General features: G+C 46.0%; 1 protein-coding gene across 3 annotated transcripts in view; it reads left to right on the forward strand.

Annotated features, from left to right (window-relative positions):
- The window catches only part of ARMH3 (armadillo like helical domain containing 3), a 281,292-nt gene that overhangs the window by 117,288 nt on the left and 149,558 nt on the right, over positions 1-14,446 (forward strand). For all 3 annotated transcript variants that reach the window (XM_063962376.1, XM_063962377.1, XM_063962378.1), the window contains exon 20: positions 8,103-8,191. In XM_063962376.1, coding sequence (XP_063818446.1) covers positions 8,103-8,191 — 89 coding nt within the window. The remainder of the gene's footprint in view (positions 1-8,102; positions 8,192-14,446) is intronic.

Raw genomic sequence — 14,446 nt, forward strand, 5'->3', positions numbered from 1 at the left:
CCATGCAACTCTGATAACGTCTGGCGACTTTTTTTTTTTTTTAGTTGCCAAAAATGCACGATGAAACTGTGCGTACTAATGTGATATGGCACCTGTATATTATGTTTGTGACAGTGCGGCAGAAGCCTGGAGAAGTGATAAGTGGAAGGTGATAATGTATCAGCCAATCAGCTCCTAACTGTCATTTTTCAAACCCATAATGACTGGTTGGTGCGTTATCACCTTCAGCTTATCACTGCTTTATCCTTTCTCCAGGCTTACTACATCTGCCCCCCGAGTCAGTATACAGAGCAGCACAGAACTTGTATTAGAATAAATCTGCAGCGGCTACATTGTAGCACTACGTGTACAGATTCGGCCGCACACAATATTCAAGTGTCATGAATCACGACTCCGCACAGTGTCCTCGTGCATTGCGTTGTGACTATGACACATTTTCATCAAGAAGACACCCAAAGCTAGAAGATTCTAACACAACCTGGCCTGCCAACTGGGGCTGTTTGGCGTGACTGCAGCAATTATGTATGAGGATATAGCTGTATATGTAATACAGTGATCTATGACACACAGTACATGACAAACAACAATGTACTGTATGACGACATGATTTGCAGCAGTTGATTAATCTTCACGCCCTTTGCTGCTTCTCCCCTTGTATGATAATATTTTTTGTGCAGATTTTGTGCAATGGATAGTGTTTATCTGGGTGCATATATCATATAGACAGACAGACCTATTTTGGGAAAACTCTGACATTAGGAATGGCGGATAACATGCGCACCGCTACAGATGGAGCCACCTTTATCTTGGCCTTTAATAGGATTAATTGAGCCAGGGCAGTCAGACTTAATCCCCTGCTGTAATGACTTAATCCCCTGCTGTATTGTTCTCTGTATTGTATTGCAGCTGAGAACAATAGATGAAGGGTTTATGCTAATAAACCATGGTGTGCCTAGGTGCAGCATAGAAGCCAAGATAAATGTGGGTTCATCTGTATATCCAGTACTGTGCACCAGTCCTAGTTTTGCCTGCTGCCAGAGCATACGATAATGAGTCCCACCTATTAGCTCTCTTACAAAAATGGAAGTTTGCTCCTGATCTGTTTTACCTACCCTTTCTCTGTCCTGTGGTACCTGTTCTAGTCCCCCTATCTGCCTCCCGCATCTAATTGGCTTTTCCTACCTCCATTTATTACCAGTCATTTATAGCGCACACATTCCGCAGCACTATACATAGAATATTTGGTCTTTTGTCCCAGTCCCTGCCGCAGTGGTGCTTACATTCTGTATTCCTTACATGTACTCACACATACACACTAGACTTCATTGTTTTTGTCCAATTAATCTATCTTTGTGTTTTTGGATTGTGAGAGGAAACCACATCACCCCCATGTAAACTCCACACAGACAGGACCTTAGTTTAAATTGACCTCAGTATTGTGAGTCAGCAGTGCTAACCACTATGCCTGCTGTGCTGTCCCATAATGTACTGTTATATACTCACTGAGATCACGTAGGTGTCCATTATAACAAATTCCATAAACACATTTTTAAAAGTATTGTTTTACATTTCTGTAACATTGTAGATGGTTTCCTGTAACGTTTCTTATTAATACCTGCTGCCTTATATGTAGCCTGTATTTCCCACTGCTCCGCTCACAGCACACCGATCTGCAGTCCCACGTTCTAACTGTGTGTGTCACCATTGTGTATGTATACCATTATGTGTGTGTTACTATTGTGTATGCATGTATATCATGATGTGTGCACCCCAGGTTTGTAAGAGACCTCTAACTCTGTAGATTTATTAACAGTTTCTTAAATAGCGCAGCATATTCTGTTGCGCTTTACAATTAGAACAACAGTATTAGAACAAAACTGGGTAAAAACAGACAGACATAGAGGTAGGAAGGCCCTGCTCGCTAGCTTACAATCTATAGAGAAATAGGCATTGATACACAAGGATAGATGCTATCTATTGCATAATAGTTCACCAGATTGCTAGGTTCTTAATGGGTTGTATGATATGATCACCCAGCAATTTTGGCAAAGGGTCAGGAGGGTGAGAGAATGAAGAAAGACAAAATATGTGATGTTATGTATACTGTACAGAGAGGATGTAATTAGATAGGGAAGCATTGAAGGTTTATGCGGGTCGGTCTGGAATTTGAGTGGCTTCTCTGAAGAGGTGAGTTTTCAGGGAACGTTTAAAGTTTGGAGACTAGAGGTGAGTCTTATTGTGCATGGGAGGGCATTCCACAGAGTGAGTGAAGCTCGGATAAAGTTCTGTAATTTTGAGTGTGAACAAGTAATGCGTGTGGATAAGAGACGCAGATCTTGTGCAGAGCGATGAGGTCGGTTAGGAAGATATCTTGAGATGAGTGTAGAGATGTATGTTGTTGCAGTTTGGTTAATAGCCTTGTATGTAAGTAAAAGTATTTTATATTTAATATTGTAGAATTCCGGTAACCAATGGAGGGACTGACTGAGCGGATCTGCAGACGATGAACGTCTAGCGAGGAAGATTAGCCTCGCAGCTGCATTCAGAATGGATTGTAGTAGTGAGAGACTATGCTTGGGAAAACCGGTCAGGAGACTGTTACAATAATCATTGCAGGAGATAATGAGAGCGTGGATCAGAGTTTTTGCTGTGTCTTGTGTAAGATATGGTCGTATTTTGGATAGGTTTCCTAGATGCATGTAACATGATTTTGAGACAGATTGAATGTGGGGAACAAAGGACAGTTCAGAGTCAAGAATGACACCTAGGCAGCGAGCTTGTGGGGTAGGAATGATTGCTGATGTCTCAACAGTGATAGAGATATCAGGTTAGGAACTACTATTGGCCAGTGAAAATATAATTAATTCTGTTTTGGAAATATTAAGTTTGAGGTGGCGAGATGTCATCCAAGATGAAATGGCAGAAAGGCATTCAGTGACACGGCCCAGTACAGATAGGGACAAATCTGTGGAGGATAGGTAGATTTGAGTATCATCCGCATACAATGATACTGAAATCTGAGTTGATTAGTTTGCCAAGAGATGTGGTATAGATAGAGAAAAGCAGAGGACCTAAGACTGAGCCTTGCGGTACTCCAACTGAAAGAGGTAGCGAAAAGGAGGTGGAATCGGAGAAACGAACACTGAAGGAGCGATTAGATAAGTAGGATGAGAACCAAGAAATGGCTGTGTCTTTAAGACCTAGGGCAGAGGTTCTCAAACTCGGTCCTCGGGGGCACACACAGTGCATGTTTTGCAGGTATCCTCACAGAATCGCAAGTGAAATAATTAGCTCCACCTGTGGACCTTTTAAAATTTGTCAGTGAGTAATTAATACACGTGTGCACCTGCTGGGTTGCCTGCAAAACATGCACTGTGTGGGCTCCCGAGGACCAAGTTTGAGAACCTCTGACCTAGGGATTGTAGTGTTTGACACTGTTGACCACTCTCCTCATACAAAGGCAGCAGAGAGATCAAGGAGAATAAGTAGTGAGTAATGGCCTTAAGATTTAGCAGTGACCACATCATTCGCTACCTTAGTCAGTGCCGTCTCTGTGGAGTGTTGGGCGCGAAATCCTGACTGAAGTGGGTCCAGTAAGCTGTGTGAGTTAAGAAAGTGTGTGAGGCGAGTGTAGGCAAGTCTCAAGTAGCTTGGAGGGGCATGGGAGCTGAGAGATGGGACGGTAGTTTGAGAATGTTTGGGTCAGAATTTTGTTTTTCAGAATGGGAGTAATCACTGCATGCTTGCACAGAGAAGGAAAGATACCAGTAGACAGAGAGAGATTACAGATTTTAGTTAAGGTTGGGATGAGCACAGCAGAGAGAGTTTTACGAATTTGTGAGGGTATAGAATCAAGAGGAGAGGTAGTAGAGTAGGCAGGTGAAAAGAGTGCAGATACTTCATCTTCATTTGTAGGATCAAAGGAAGAGAAGGTGTTAGAGGGTTCAGGCAGGGAATTGAGCAGGTCACTTGCTCTTGAAGAGCATACCATTTAATTTCGGATCTTATCAATCTTGTCCTTGAAATAGGACGCAAGATCTTGCGCACCGATAGTGGCTGGTGGGTTGGGTGAGGGAGGGACAAGAAGTTTTTTAAATGTATTAAAAAGTCGCTTGGGGTTAGACTTTTGAGCAGAGATGAGAGATTGGAAATATGTTTGTTTGGCAGTGTCCAGAGCATTACGATAAAAGTGGTACAAGGTCTGATATGTAAGAAAGTCACTTGAACTACGAGATTTACGCCACTGGCGTTCTACTTTACGTGAGAGTTTTTGTAGGTGTCTTGTGTATTTAGAGTGCCATGGTTGACCTCTAAGTCTACGTGGAATGTAATGGGTAGCTGGAGCCACTTCATCAAGTGCTGTTTCTAGAGTTTGGTTTTGGTGTGATATAGCAGTCTAAGGAGAGGTGAAAGTAGAAATTGGTGAGAGCAGTGGTTGCAGAGAGGTAGATAGTTGTTGAAAATTAATAGCGTTAATATTTCTGCGGGTTAGAGGAGGCTTGGTAGACTTCAGGGACATTGGGTTTGAAGTAATGGAGGAGAGCATGCAGGTGATAAGGTTGTGATCTGAGAGAGGGAAAGGAGTGTTAGTGAGTTCAGAAACAGAGCATAGTGTGGTGCATACAAGATCAAGGCAGTGGCTGTCCTGATGAGTAGGGGACTCAGTCCATTGGGAGAGGCCAAGAGAGGAGGTTAGAGAGAGTAGTTTGGAGGCATGGGAAGATTGTGGACTGTCAATAGAGATATTGAAATCATCCATAATGATGGTGGATATGTCAGAGGATAAAAAGTGAGGGAGCCAAGCAGAAAAATCTTTCTGTTACTTTTTGAGTTGCCCAGGTGGGCGATAGATTGCTGCAACACGCAGAGAGAAAGGGGTGAAAACTCTAATAGAATGCACTTCAAATGATGTAAATGCGGGTGAAGGAGAAGGTGGTAAAACTGTGTGTGTGTGTGTAAGAATTGGACAGTAAAATTCCAATCCCACCTCCTTTACTGTTACCAGGCCTGGGGGTGTGTGTGTGAAGTGGAGCCCACCATGTGACAGTGCTGCAGGGGAGGCCGTGTCTGATTGTGTTAGCCATGTTTCTGTTATAGCTAGCATATTCCGTTTTTTTTTTAAATGAAGACGTTATGAATAGATGTTAATTTGTTGCAAACAGAGCATGCATTCCATAAAGCACATTTTAGTGACTTGGAGGGAGATGGGAGACATGTGATTTGAATCAGATGAATGTGAGTGTGATATGCGGATGGGACCTGGATTTGGGGATATGTCACCAGCTAGTAGAAGCAGCAGAAGAAGAAGAGAGAGATAGGTATAGATGGGGGAGGTGTGTGATAGTTTCTTATGGTGACAGGTTGAGGATGTTGCAGTTAATGTACATAGATAGGTTAAAAGCTTGTGAGTGTTAGTAGGAGGGGAGTGGATTAATGAGGCTGCAATGGGGGTCATTCCGACCCACTCGCATGCAGCAGTTCTTCGCTGCGGTGCAAACGGGTCCAGACTGCGGCTAATGCGCACGCACGTCGTTGCCAGCGACGCCGCCAGCGCAGAAAGTGATCGCAGCGGCGATCGCATGAAGACTGACAGGTGGGAGGCGTTCCGGGGCGTCAACTGACTGTTTTCAAGGCGTGGTGAGGCGAACGCAGGCGGATCAAGGCATTTGGAGGGCGGATGTTTGACGTCAATCCTGGGACCTTCATCGCTGGAACCGTCGCACAGGGTAAGTGACTCTTACCCTGGTCTTGTTTTGCTTGAAACTTTTTTACATAGCAGGGCTGCACAAGCGATCGCAACCCCCATAGGCGGCGTCAAGTTGATTGCACGAGCAGCATAAAGTTGCTACGTGCGATCAACTCGGAATGAGGGCCTGTGTGGAGGGAGCAATAAAGTACCGGAATAGTGAAGGATGTTGCCATTTTACTGAGGATACCACAAAGTGCTATTAGGAAAAACAGTTTGTGGTACATGGTGTTTGTTAATTAAAAGTATAGATAGTTAGGTAAGTGCTTAAGGAAAATGTAAGTTAAATGGTGAAATTACCTGGTTTCCAATGTTTTTTAATGTTTGTTCAACTGTTGGTTTAATTGTTCTTTTACATTTTCCTAACTTTGTAATTTCCTCACTTCGTATATGTCCTCACTCAGACAACTGCCCCCTCAGGTCCAAATACAAAGTACATTTTTGTTCTTGGAAATGGATAGGGACGCTCTCCGTATTTGTACAAATTTAAAGAGACATTAATGGGATTTTATTGGCGCCTTTCTTCTGCATCAAGAATAGGATCTGTGATACATAGGAATCATTGTGGAGGGTGGGAGCATTTCTCATGCATATGTCCTGCTGGCCAGTATCCAGGGGAGCTGTCAGCTACGTACAGTAGAGCCTCTTCGAGAGCGGAGAAATGGTTGCGATGTACTGAGATCCCCCTGGGTGGGGGGTGGTATCTGGCTTGGTTAGATAGGGCAGGACTGACAAGAATGTGTAATTTTGTTTATTTTCACTATTAAATCTGCAGCTACACAAGAGCTGGCTGCATGTGGGTTTTAAACCTGTGGATTAGGCATTGCTACAGAGTATGACCTGTCATCCCCACGACAGACACTTTACAGATGAACCTGCAGATTTCCCTCTAGTACAGGGCTGGCCAAACCAGTCCTCGAGATCTACCAACAGTTCACATTTTCCAGACCACCTAGCTGGTGCACAGGTGTAGTCATTACTAATTAAGATGTGCTGCATTCATTCCTAACTGACAATTCTACAGATCTCCAGGAGGCCTGGAAAACATGAACTGTTGGTAGATCTCGAGGACTGGTTTGGCCAGCCCTGCTCTAGTAAATACAGGCAGCAAATAAACCCACTGCTGGGCGTTACTCTACACATAGATCGGGGGCTTGTGTGAGCTAAATTGTTTATTAATGCTAAATGCCAATCTATGAATCATGCCATCTGCCCCATTCCCTGGCTATAAAGCTGCATTCTGTGTCTGAGCTCATGTGCATTGAGTCAGTGTGTAATGAGCAAGTGTACGCAAGCTCTCCTCTACTGCTTATGGCAGACAGGCTTGTTTCCGTCCCAGTACTTCCAGCTACAAGTCATTTATATAGCACCTACGTAATTTCTACTGCACTTTACATCGGTGTACGGAAACCTAATAAACCTGCAGTAAGTCTTTGGAGGGTGAGAGGAAAAATAGAGCACTCGGAGCAAAACCTACAGTATGCAAAGAAGAACATACAAACTCCATACACGTGTCCTTTTATAAGGACAAGGAAGAAGGATGGCATCTCATTGGTAAAGGTCCCAGACATGATTTGCATTGTTCCATATGGTTAAGAAATGTGCCCAGTAGAACATAAGCAGAGGGTTTGGGTTCAGTCCAGACAAATGCCCTATGGTCGTGCTTAAGGGGTTGTATCATCTGGGAAGATGCCGGTCCTATTTATGGTGGCCACTTCTTCTTTGCTTTTCCTGGATTTTTAATGTAAGGGGTCTATTCATGAAGCAATGAAAAGTGTGGAGAAGTTGCCCATGGCAACCAATCAGCTGCTACGTATAATTTTATAGAATGCACTTTGTTTACCTCAACACTGATTGGTTGCCATGGGCAACTTTTCCATAATCAGCTGCAACGTATAATTTTATAGAATGCACTTGGTTTACCTCAACACTGATTTGTTGCCATGGGCAACTTCTCCACTTGCTCACTTTTCCACACTCCCTAAGGGATTAACTATACCTCCCAAGATGATAATAGTGTGAATCAGGACACAAGGGGGGAGGTCACACCTCAAACGCCAGTGGGCATAGTGGAGCTACCTGCACATATTGGTGGTTCCTGCCTTGGCTTTGTGCACAGTTGAAATGCCTCCCACCTCCCCCAAATTGTCTCATATGTGCTGATCGTAGCATGGTGGGACAGTTTCCCAAAATAGGGACTGTCCTTCTGACGCCAGGACGTTTGGGAAGTATGGGTTTATCTGCCTTTCAAGTAGTGTGTCTCTCTGTATGTAACGCTGTAAGCTCACTACCCAAGAATGAATGATTATAAGAAGTTTGATGCTGGAACTGTAACCTGTGTTCTCCTTTTCGGCAGCCGCTGTATACAGATTGTGCACAAGCTCCTGTGTTACCAGAAGAAGTGCAGAGTGCGGCTGCACTACACCTGGAGAGAGCTCTGGTCAGGTATGTCCTCATGTCTTCGTCACATTGATCATCCCCTCCTGCTTTTCAGTCAGACTTCTTAAAAATATTCTTCACAATAAACATTGACCACATAGAGTATGGATCTTCAGCCTGCGGCCCTCCAGCTGCTGTGAAACTACACATCCCAGCATGCCCTGCCGCAGTTTTGCTCTTAAGGTATGTTAAAACTGAGGTAGGGGATGCTGGGATGTATAGTTCCACAGTAGCTGGAGGGCCGCAGGTTAAAGACCCATGATATAGACTATTGTACACTGCGATAGTGTCGGTGGTGTGTTTGTTGTTGCAGGTCACTGCAGGTTTGGAACAGTTCATTTCTTAGCACTGTAAAATGCTTTACTTCATTCCCATCGTAGCACTGCGTAACCTGCTCTGCTTTACAACTTTTGCCTTTTGCCTCTGTCGTCTAGAACGGATTGCATTTATTCCCATTATTCTCACTTCACCGATTTCCTTTGCGTCAGTCATTACCCGTTATCTATTGGTTATATAGTCATTGTGCCGACAGTCAGAATGTTGACATGGTTGAAATGTCCACAGTAAAGTTGTCGATGGTAACAGTGCCTGCATGGACATTATATTGTCACTGTGAATGTCGTTAGGGTTAGGCTGCATTGAGGGTTAGGGCTCTAACACTGTAAAAATGATATGCCAACATTAGAACCATGTCGACACAGTGCATGTCCACACAATGTCCATCTCAACATTCTGAATGTCTTCATTTCGTACCACTATACTACTTACTTCCTGTCTCCCCCGACCACTTCCTGTTTCAGTATTGTTCCACCTCTTCTCTGCCCCCATGTTTTCTTTTCCACTCGCTTCTGCCCGCATTCCCCTAGTCCACACCATGCCCCCCACCTTTCTGATCCTCCTACACTGAGAACTCTGATATTCTTCATCTGTGACCGTTTCTTCCACCTCCCACTCCTAGTATCACTGGGGGTAATTCCAAGTTGATCGCAGCAGGATTTTTTTTTAGCAGTTGGGCAAAACCATGTGCACTGCAGGGGGAGGCAGATGTAATATGTGCAGAGAGAGTTAGATTTGGGTGTGGTGTGTTCAATCGGCAATCTAATTTGCAGTGTAAAAATAAAGCAGCCAGTATTTACCCTGCACAGAAATAAAAGAACCCACCCAAATCTAACTCTTTTTGCACATGTTATATCTGCCTCCCCTGCAGTGCACATGGTTTTGCCCAACTGCTAAAAAATGTCCTGCTGCGATCAACTTGGAATTACCCCCTCTGTCCGCTATCCTCTGTCTCCCGTCCTCCCCTGCATCACTCTCCCCGCCCTTACCTACACCCTTTGCTTTATATCCTGTCTCTTCATTTTCCCTGCACTCAACCCCCACCCCTCCCCCGCACTTGCTGACTCGCCTCCTTGCCCAGCAGAAGTGGGTTACCCTCCCTGTCCAGACACTTGCCCCACCCTGACTCTCTCCCTCTTTCCCTGTCCCAACTTCTCTCAATGCTAATGACCTGCAACCCTGACAATCTCATTTACATACACCCCCCCCCCCCCCCCCCTCCACTATATCCTTCTCTCCTCCACCCACTGTAGCACCAGCTCTGTCTGACATGACCTCTGCTGCCTAGCCATCACGAATCTTGGATCCCCCTATCTGACACCACTGCTCCCACCACCTAATTTTTCTCTTCCAACTGCAGTGTATCTACCTCGCCACCCCTCATGTTCACCTATATATTCCTCACCCAATCCTCTCCCCCTACATTACCCTTCACACTCCCACCTGGTAGCTCCGCTCTGCCAGTGACCGCTACATGTCTGCCGTCCTGATCATGTCTTCCCACTTACAGGATTTCTCCTGTGCTGCTTTGCACCATTGTAGCTCACTCCCAGTTCCCACCATGTTCTCTGCCTCTCTCCAAAGCTTCATCTGGCCCTTGGTAATGCATCTCTTTACCAGTGCCTACTGGCACTCCTCTTAGCTCACCCCTTTTGTTCCCGCACTCTGAATCACCCCTCTGTGTTATCCATGTCTGACTGCCCTTTCCCTATAGGTTGTAAGCTCTAACGAGCAGGGCCCTCTTCTCTCATGTGCTATTCCTTTCCTTATATTCGCTATCTCCACCCACCTTGGTTTACTTTTTGTAGATTTAGGGGCTGAATATGAGTCGGACGCAGTCACAGCTGCTTCTGTCACTACCGTGTCTGCATCTTTATGCAGATACCGCTTCAAAACCCTTCCATGTTCTAGATCTGTGTGTCCAAATGTGCAAGAAGTGAGACATCCACAGTAAGCGCCTGCATATGCTGTAATACGATTGGTGCTTGTGTAGATGCCATCATCTGTCATACCATCAGCATCTCCACGCTTCTCTTTAGCCACTGCCGTGTTACTTCCCAATCTCTGTACAGCAATACCTCTCACATTTCTGCTACTCTGTGTACAAATCTGTACTGCGACTCTATACGTACAAAATCGGGATGCATGCGCTGTGCGAATCAGGTGGTTTCATCCAGCACTGGCTATCTAGTAACAGTACTGACGGTCTAATGGTTAGCATTACTGTCTGAGGTCATGGGTTCAATTCCCACCATGGCCCTAACTGTGTGGAGTTTGTATATTCTCTCCGTGCCTGTGTGGGTTTCCTGCGGGTACTCTTACTCCCACCAAAAATTAACACTAGGGTATGCGTGCACATGGTCAGACTAGATGGGCCATGTGGTTCTTATCTGCCGTCACAGTCTCTGTTTTTATGTTACTTATTGACCGTAGTGTATATAATATTGTTCTGCTATGTTTGCAGCCCATTTGGCACCCTATAAATAAAGAATGATGGTGGTAATACATAATGTGCAGATTATGAATGTTAACAGATAGTCGCCGCCTGTAGGGGAGTGTATTTTTACTTTGCAAGCGTGCGATCGCATGTGCAGCCAAGCGGTACAAAAAAGTTTTGTGCAGTTTCTGCGTAGCTCAGAACTTACTGAGCCGCTGCGATCACTTCAGCCTGTCAGGTCCCGGAATTGACGTCAGACACCCGCCCTGCAATTGCTTGGACACGCCTGCGTTTTTCCAAACACTCCCAGAAAACGGTCAGTTGACACCCATAAACGCCTTCTTACTGTCAATCTCCTTGCGATCGGCTGTGCGAACGGATTCTTCGTTAAATCCATCGCTCAGCAACGATCCGCTTTGTATCCGTGCGACGCGCCTGTGCATTGCGGTGCATACGCATGCGCAGTTCTGACTGGATCGCAGCGCAGAGAAAAATCCTAGCGTGCGATCAGGTTGGAATGACCCCCATTGTACATGCGGGAGGAACCTTTCACAGCGTCTCATATTGTGGTGAATTGTAAATTACCTTTTTGTGCTGTTGAAGGTTTTTCTTTAGTTCTCTAATTTTTGCGCTTTCCAGGATGTTAAACTAATTTTCTCCGGTCTCTTGGAAGATGTAAAATGGGGAAGTGATTTTATTTTATGGACGAAACTGGAATTGATTTCCTATTGAGGGTAAATACCTTCTGTAACTATAAATTGTTGTGTACGACTGTGTTACTCCCCAGAACTAGGGACTGCGCAGCCTGGTGCTATGGACTGTGAAAGTTCTACACTAATTGTTAGGAACATTTCTCCTTCATCCACTAGGGGCCACTGGAGTGTAGTTACAATGGGGAAATAGTAGGTAGTAATTGGGAGCTGGCACTTTAAAATTCTCACACTATGGCTAGCTCCTCCCCTACTATCTCCCCTCCAAGCCAGTCTTAGTTTAGTGCCCGAGGTAGCTGGTTCACTTGGGTTTAGCTGAAGAATTTTTTCTTTTTTCTTTATTATTTTATTTTTCTTACTTACACACACAGACTGGCAGCTCTGCCACTGCCAGTCTGCACCGCGGGAGCTGCCGGCGGGGTCCCATCGCAGCTGCGTGCGGCTCGGGATGGGCCCCGGCTGAGGGAGACACTGAGCTCTCCTGAGTTGGCGGACACCGCTGCGTGCGGCGCGTGTCGGGACCACTCCATCCAGCAGAAGATTCCGGCAGCAAGGCAGCGGTGAGTATAAAAAATGGCCGGACACCGCTGCGTGCGGCGCGTGTCGGGGCCGCTCCACAACGACCGGACACCGCTGCGTGCGGCGCGTGTCGGGGCCGATCGGTCGGGCAAGATTCCGCTGAGTGCGGCTCCTGACGACACTACATCAGGACAGCGGTGAGTACAATCTCCCCCCCTCCAGACTGATGTATGTTTTTACTTGATTTAATGTATGGCACATCATGGTCTCCTAGTTTGGGGGACATGGTGCGGAATTGATATCAAGAGATTCGGAAACAGGAGCTTGTGAGTGACTCTAAACGTCCTAAAAGGCGCACTTACTGATTTAAACTTGGCGCCATTATGTGGGGGGCGGAGCTTCAGCCCGCTCTGTAAGCGGGCTTAGCGCTCTTACTAGCCGCAGGAGTAGCCTGTGTAGCTCAGTCAAGGGGCGGAGCTAACTCCCGCTCCGTTCGGCGGGCTCAGACCCCCTCTCTCCGGCCGCATTCTCCGTTCCCCGGCCGCAGCATACAGGCGGCAGGGAAGATACACTCCGTTCCCCGGCCGCAGCATACAGGCGGCCGGGGGATACATTTACATTCTCCGTTCCCCGGCCGCAGCATACAAGCGGCCGGGGAGATACATTTTCTAAGTGAGGCGGCCGGGGGATACAGGGACCCTTTCCGCTGTCTATGCAGCGGATTCAAATTTGGCGCCGAAGCAGGGGGGCGGAGCTAACTCCCGCTCTGTACGGCGGGCTCTCTCCGCTCCCCGGCCGCTGCAGCATGACATCGCCGCTCCACAGTCCCCCGCCCTCCGGGCCGCTCAAAGCTCATTTCCTCTCCTGGCTGTGCAGGGAGGATTTATTATGTGCATAGTACAAGGTAGGAGGGGGGGGTGATGACTTATAACAGTGGGCTCCCAGCTCGGTTACTGTCTCTAGGCAACCTGTCTCTGGGGGTTTTAGTTTTTGTATGCATTGTGGTGCTGAAATATAGCTACATTCCACCCTACAGGGCAGTCCCCAACATTTTATACATGTAGATCAGTGAACCTGCTCTATTACATAGACAGTATTTATCTACCCTATTAGGTTCACAAACACAGTATTTCTCTACCCGGTTGGGTTCACTGTGGTGTGTGTGTATGTATGTATATATATATATATAGATATATATATAGATAGGTTTATATATATATATATATATTTAAGTGTGTGTCGGTATGTATATAGATATATCCATACAATACCATATATAGGGGATAAAACAAACACTTCCGCAATGTTTTCTAATAACAGAATACCTCACCTTGCCACATAACATTTTCCCCCCATCTTTTCTCACAGGCTGGTCACCATTTTGGAAAGCCAGCGCAACCTCCGAGAAACATCTGGTACACCTAAATTAGCGGTACACTACATACAGGGCGGGGTGTTGCCTTCCCTTTATGATTCCTTGGTGTCACTAGTTACTAATGCTATTAGTAATTTGGGGAATGTGTTTAAGGCATCAGACAAATAACGCTGTGGCTCAGTACGCTAGTAGCGGGTATCTGAACATCCAAAAAAAAAAAAAAAAAACCTTTAAGGGGAGATCCTATAGCTTAGGGCTAAGACTCCGGTCCCACAGCGCAGCGCTACTGGTTCAGGTCTCCGCTGCCCCAGAGAGTTTATTTGAATCGTGTACGTCTCTACACATTATAGCGCAGACCTTACATAGGGCTGTGTTTATTTAACCCACCTTTTCTCCTTTCGTTTGTCTCACCTGGGATAGTCAAAGAATTCCCTCTTAGGTGTGAAGTATGCGGTGGAGCCATCTGCTTAGCCCTCCACGCATCTGCATGACACTCCTGTTTGAACAGCTCAGATTATGCAGGTAATGTCACTGTTAACCAGAGACCTGTTACGTCATTTCACCTCTCCAGGTTTCTAAAGGAACCTTGTTAACCTTCCATGTTACAATACTAATGATGTCTGTTTTCTGTGGAGTCGGAACCAGTGTCTCCGAATATCCAGGTGCATTAGACAGCAGTTCGGCTGATACTGCAGGTAAAGGAGACGGACACGTCAAGTCCATCAGGGTTCGACGCCGATGACGAAATGACAGCGACTGGTCCAGTTTCGGATGAGCTGGGCAGGCTCCGGTAGGCGGCCGGCAGACACCCGAATACACCATTTCAGGTATCAAACAATGTTTGTTTTCCTATCCTTTCCCCGCAGACGGCAGGAAAGGGTATC

The sequence above is a fragment of the Pseudophryne corroboree genome, chromosome 3 (assembly GCF_028390025.1).
Source record: "Pseudophryne corroboree isolate aPseCor3 chromosome 3, aPseCor3.hap2, whole genome shotgun sequence".
In the NCBI taxonomy this organism is placed as follows: domain Eukaryota; kingdom Metazoa; phylum Chordata; class Amphibia; order Anura; family Myobatrachidae; genus Pseudophryne; species Pseudophryne corroboree.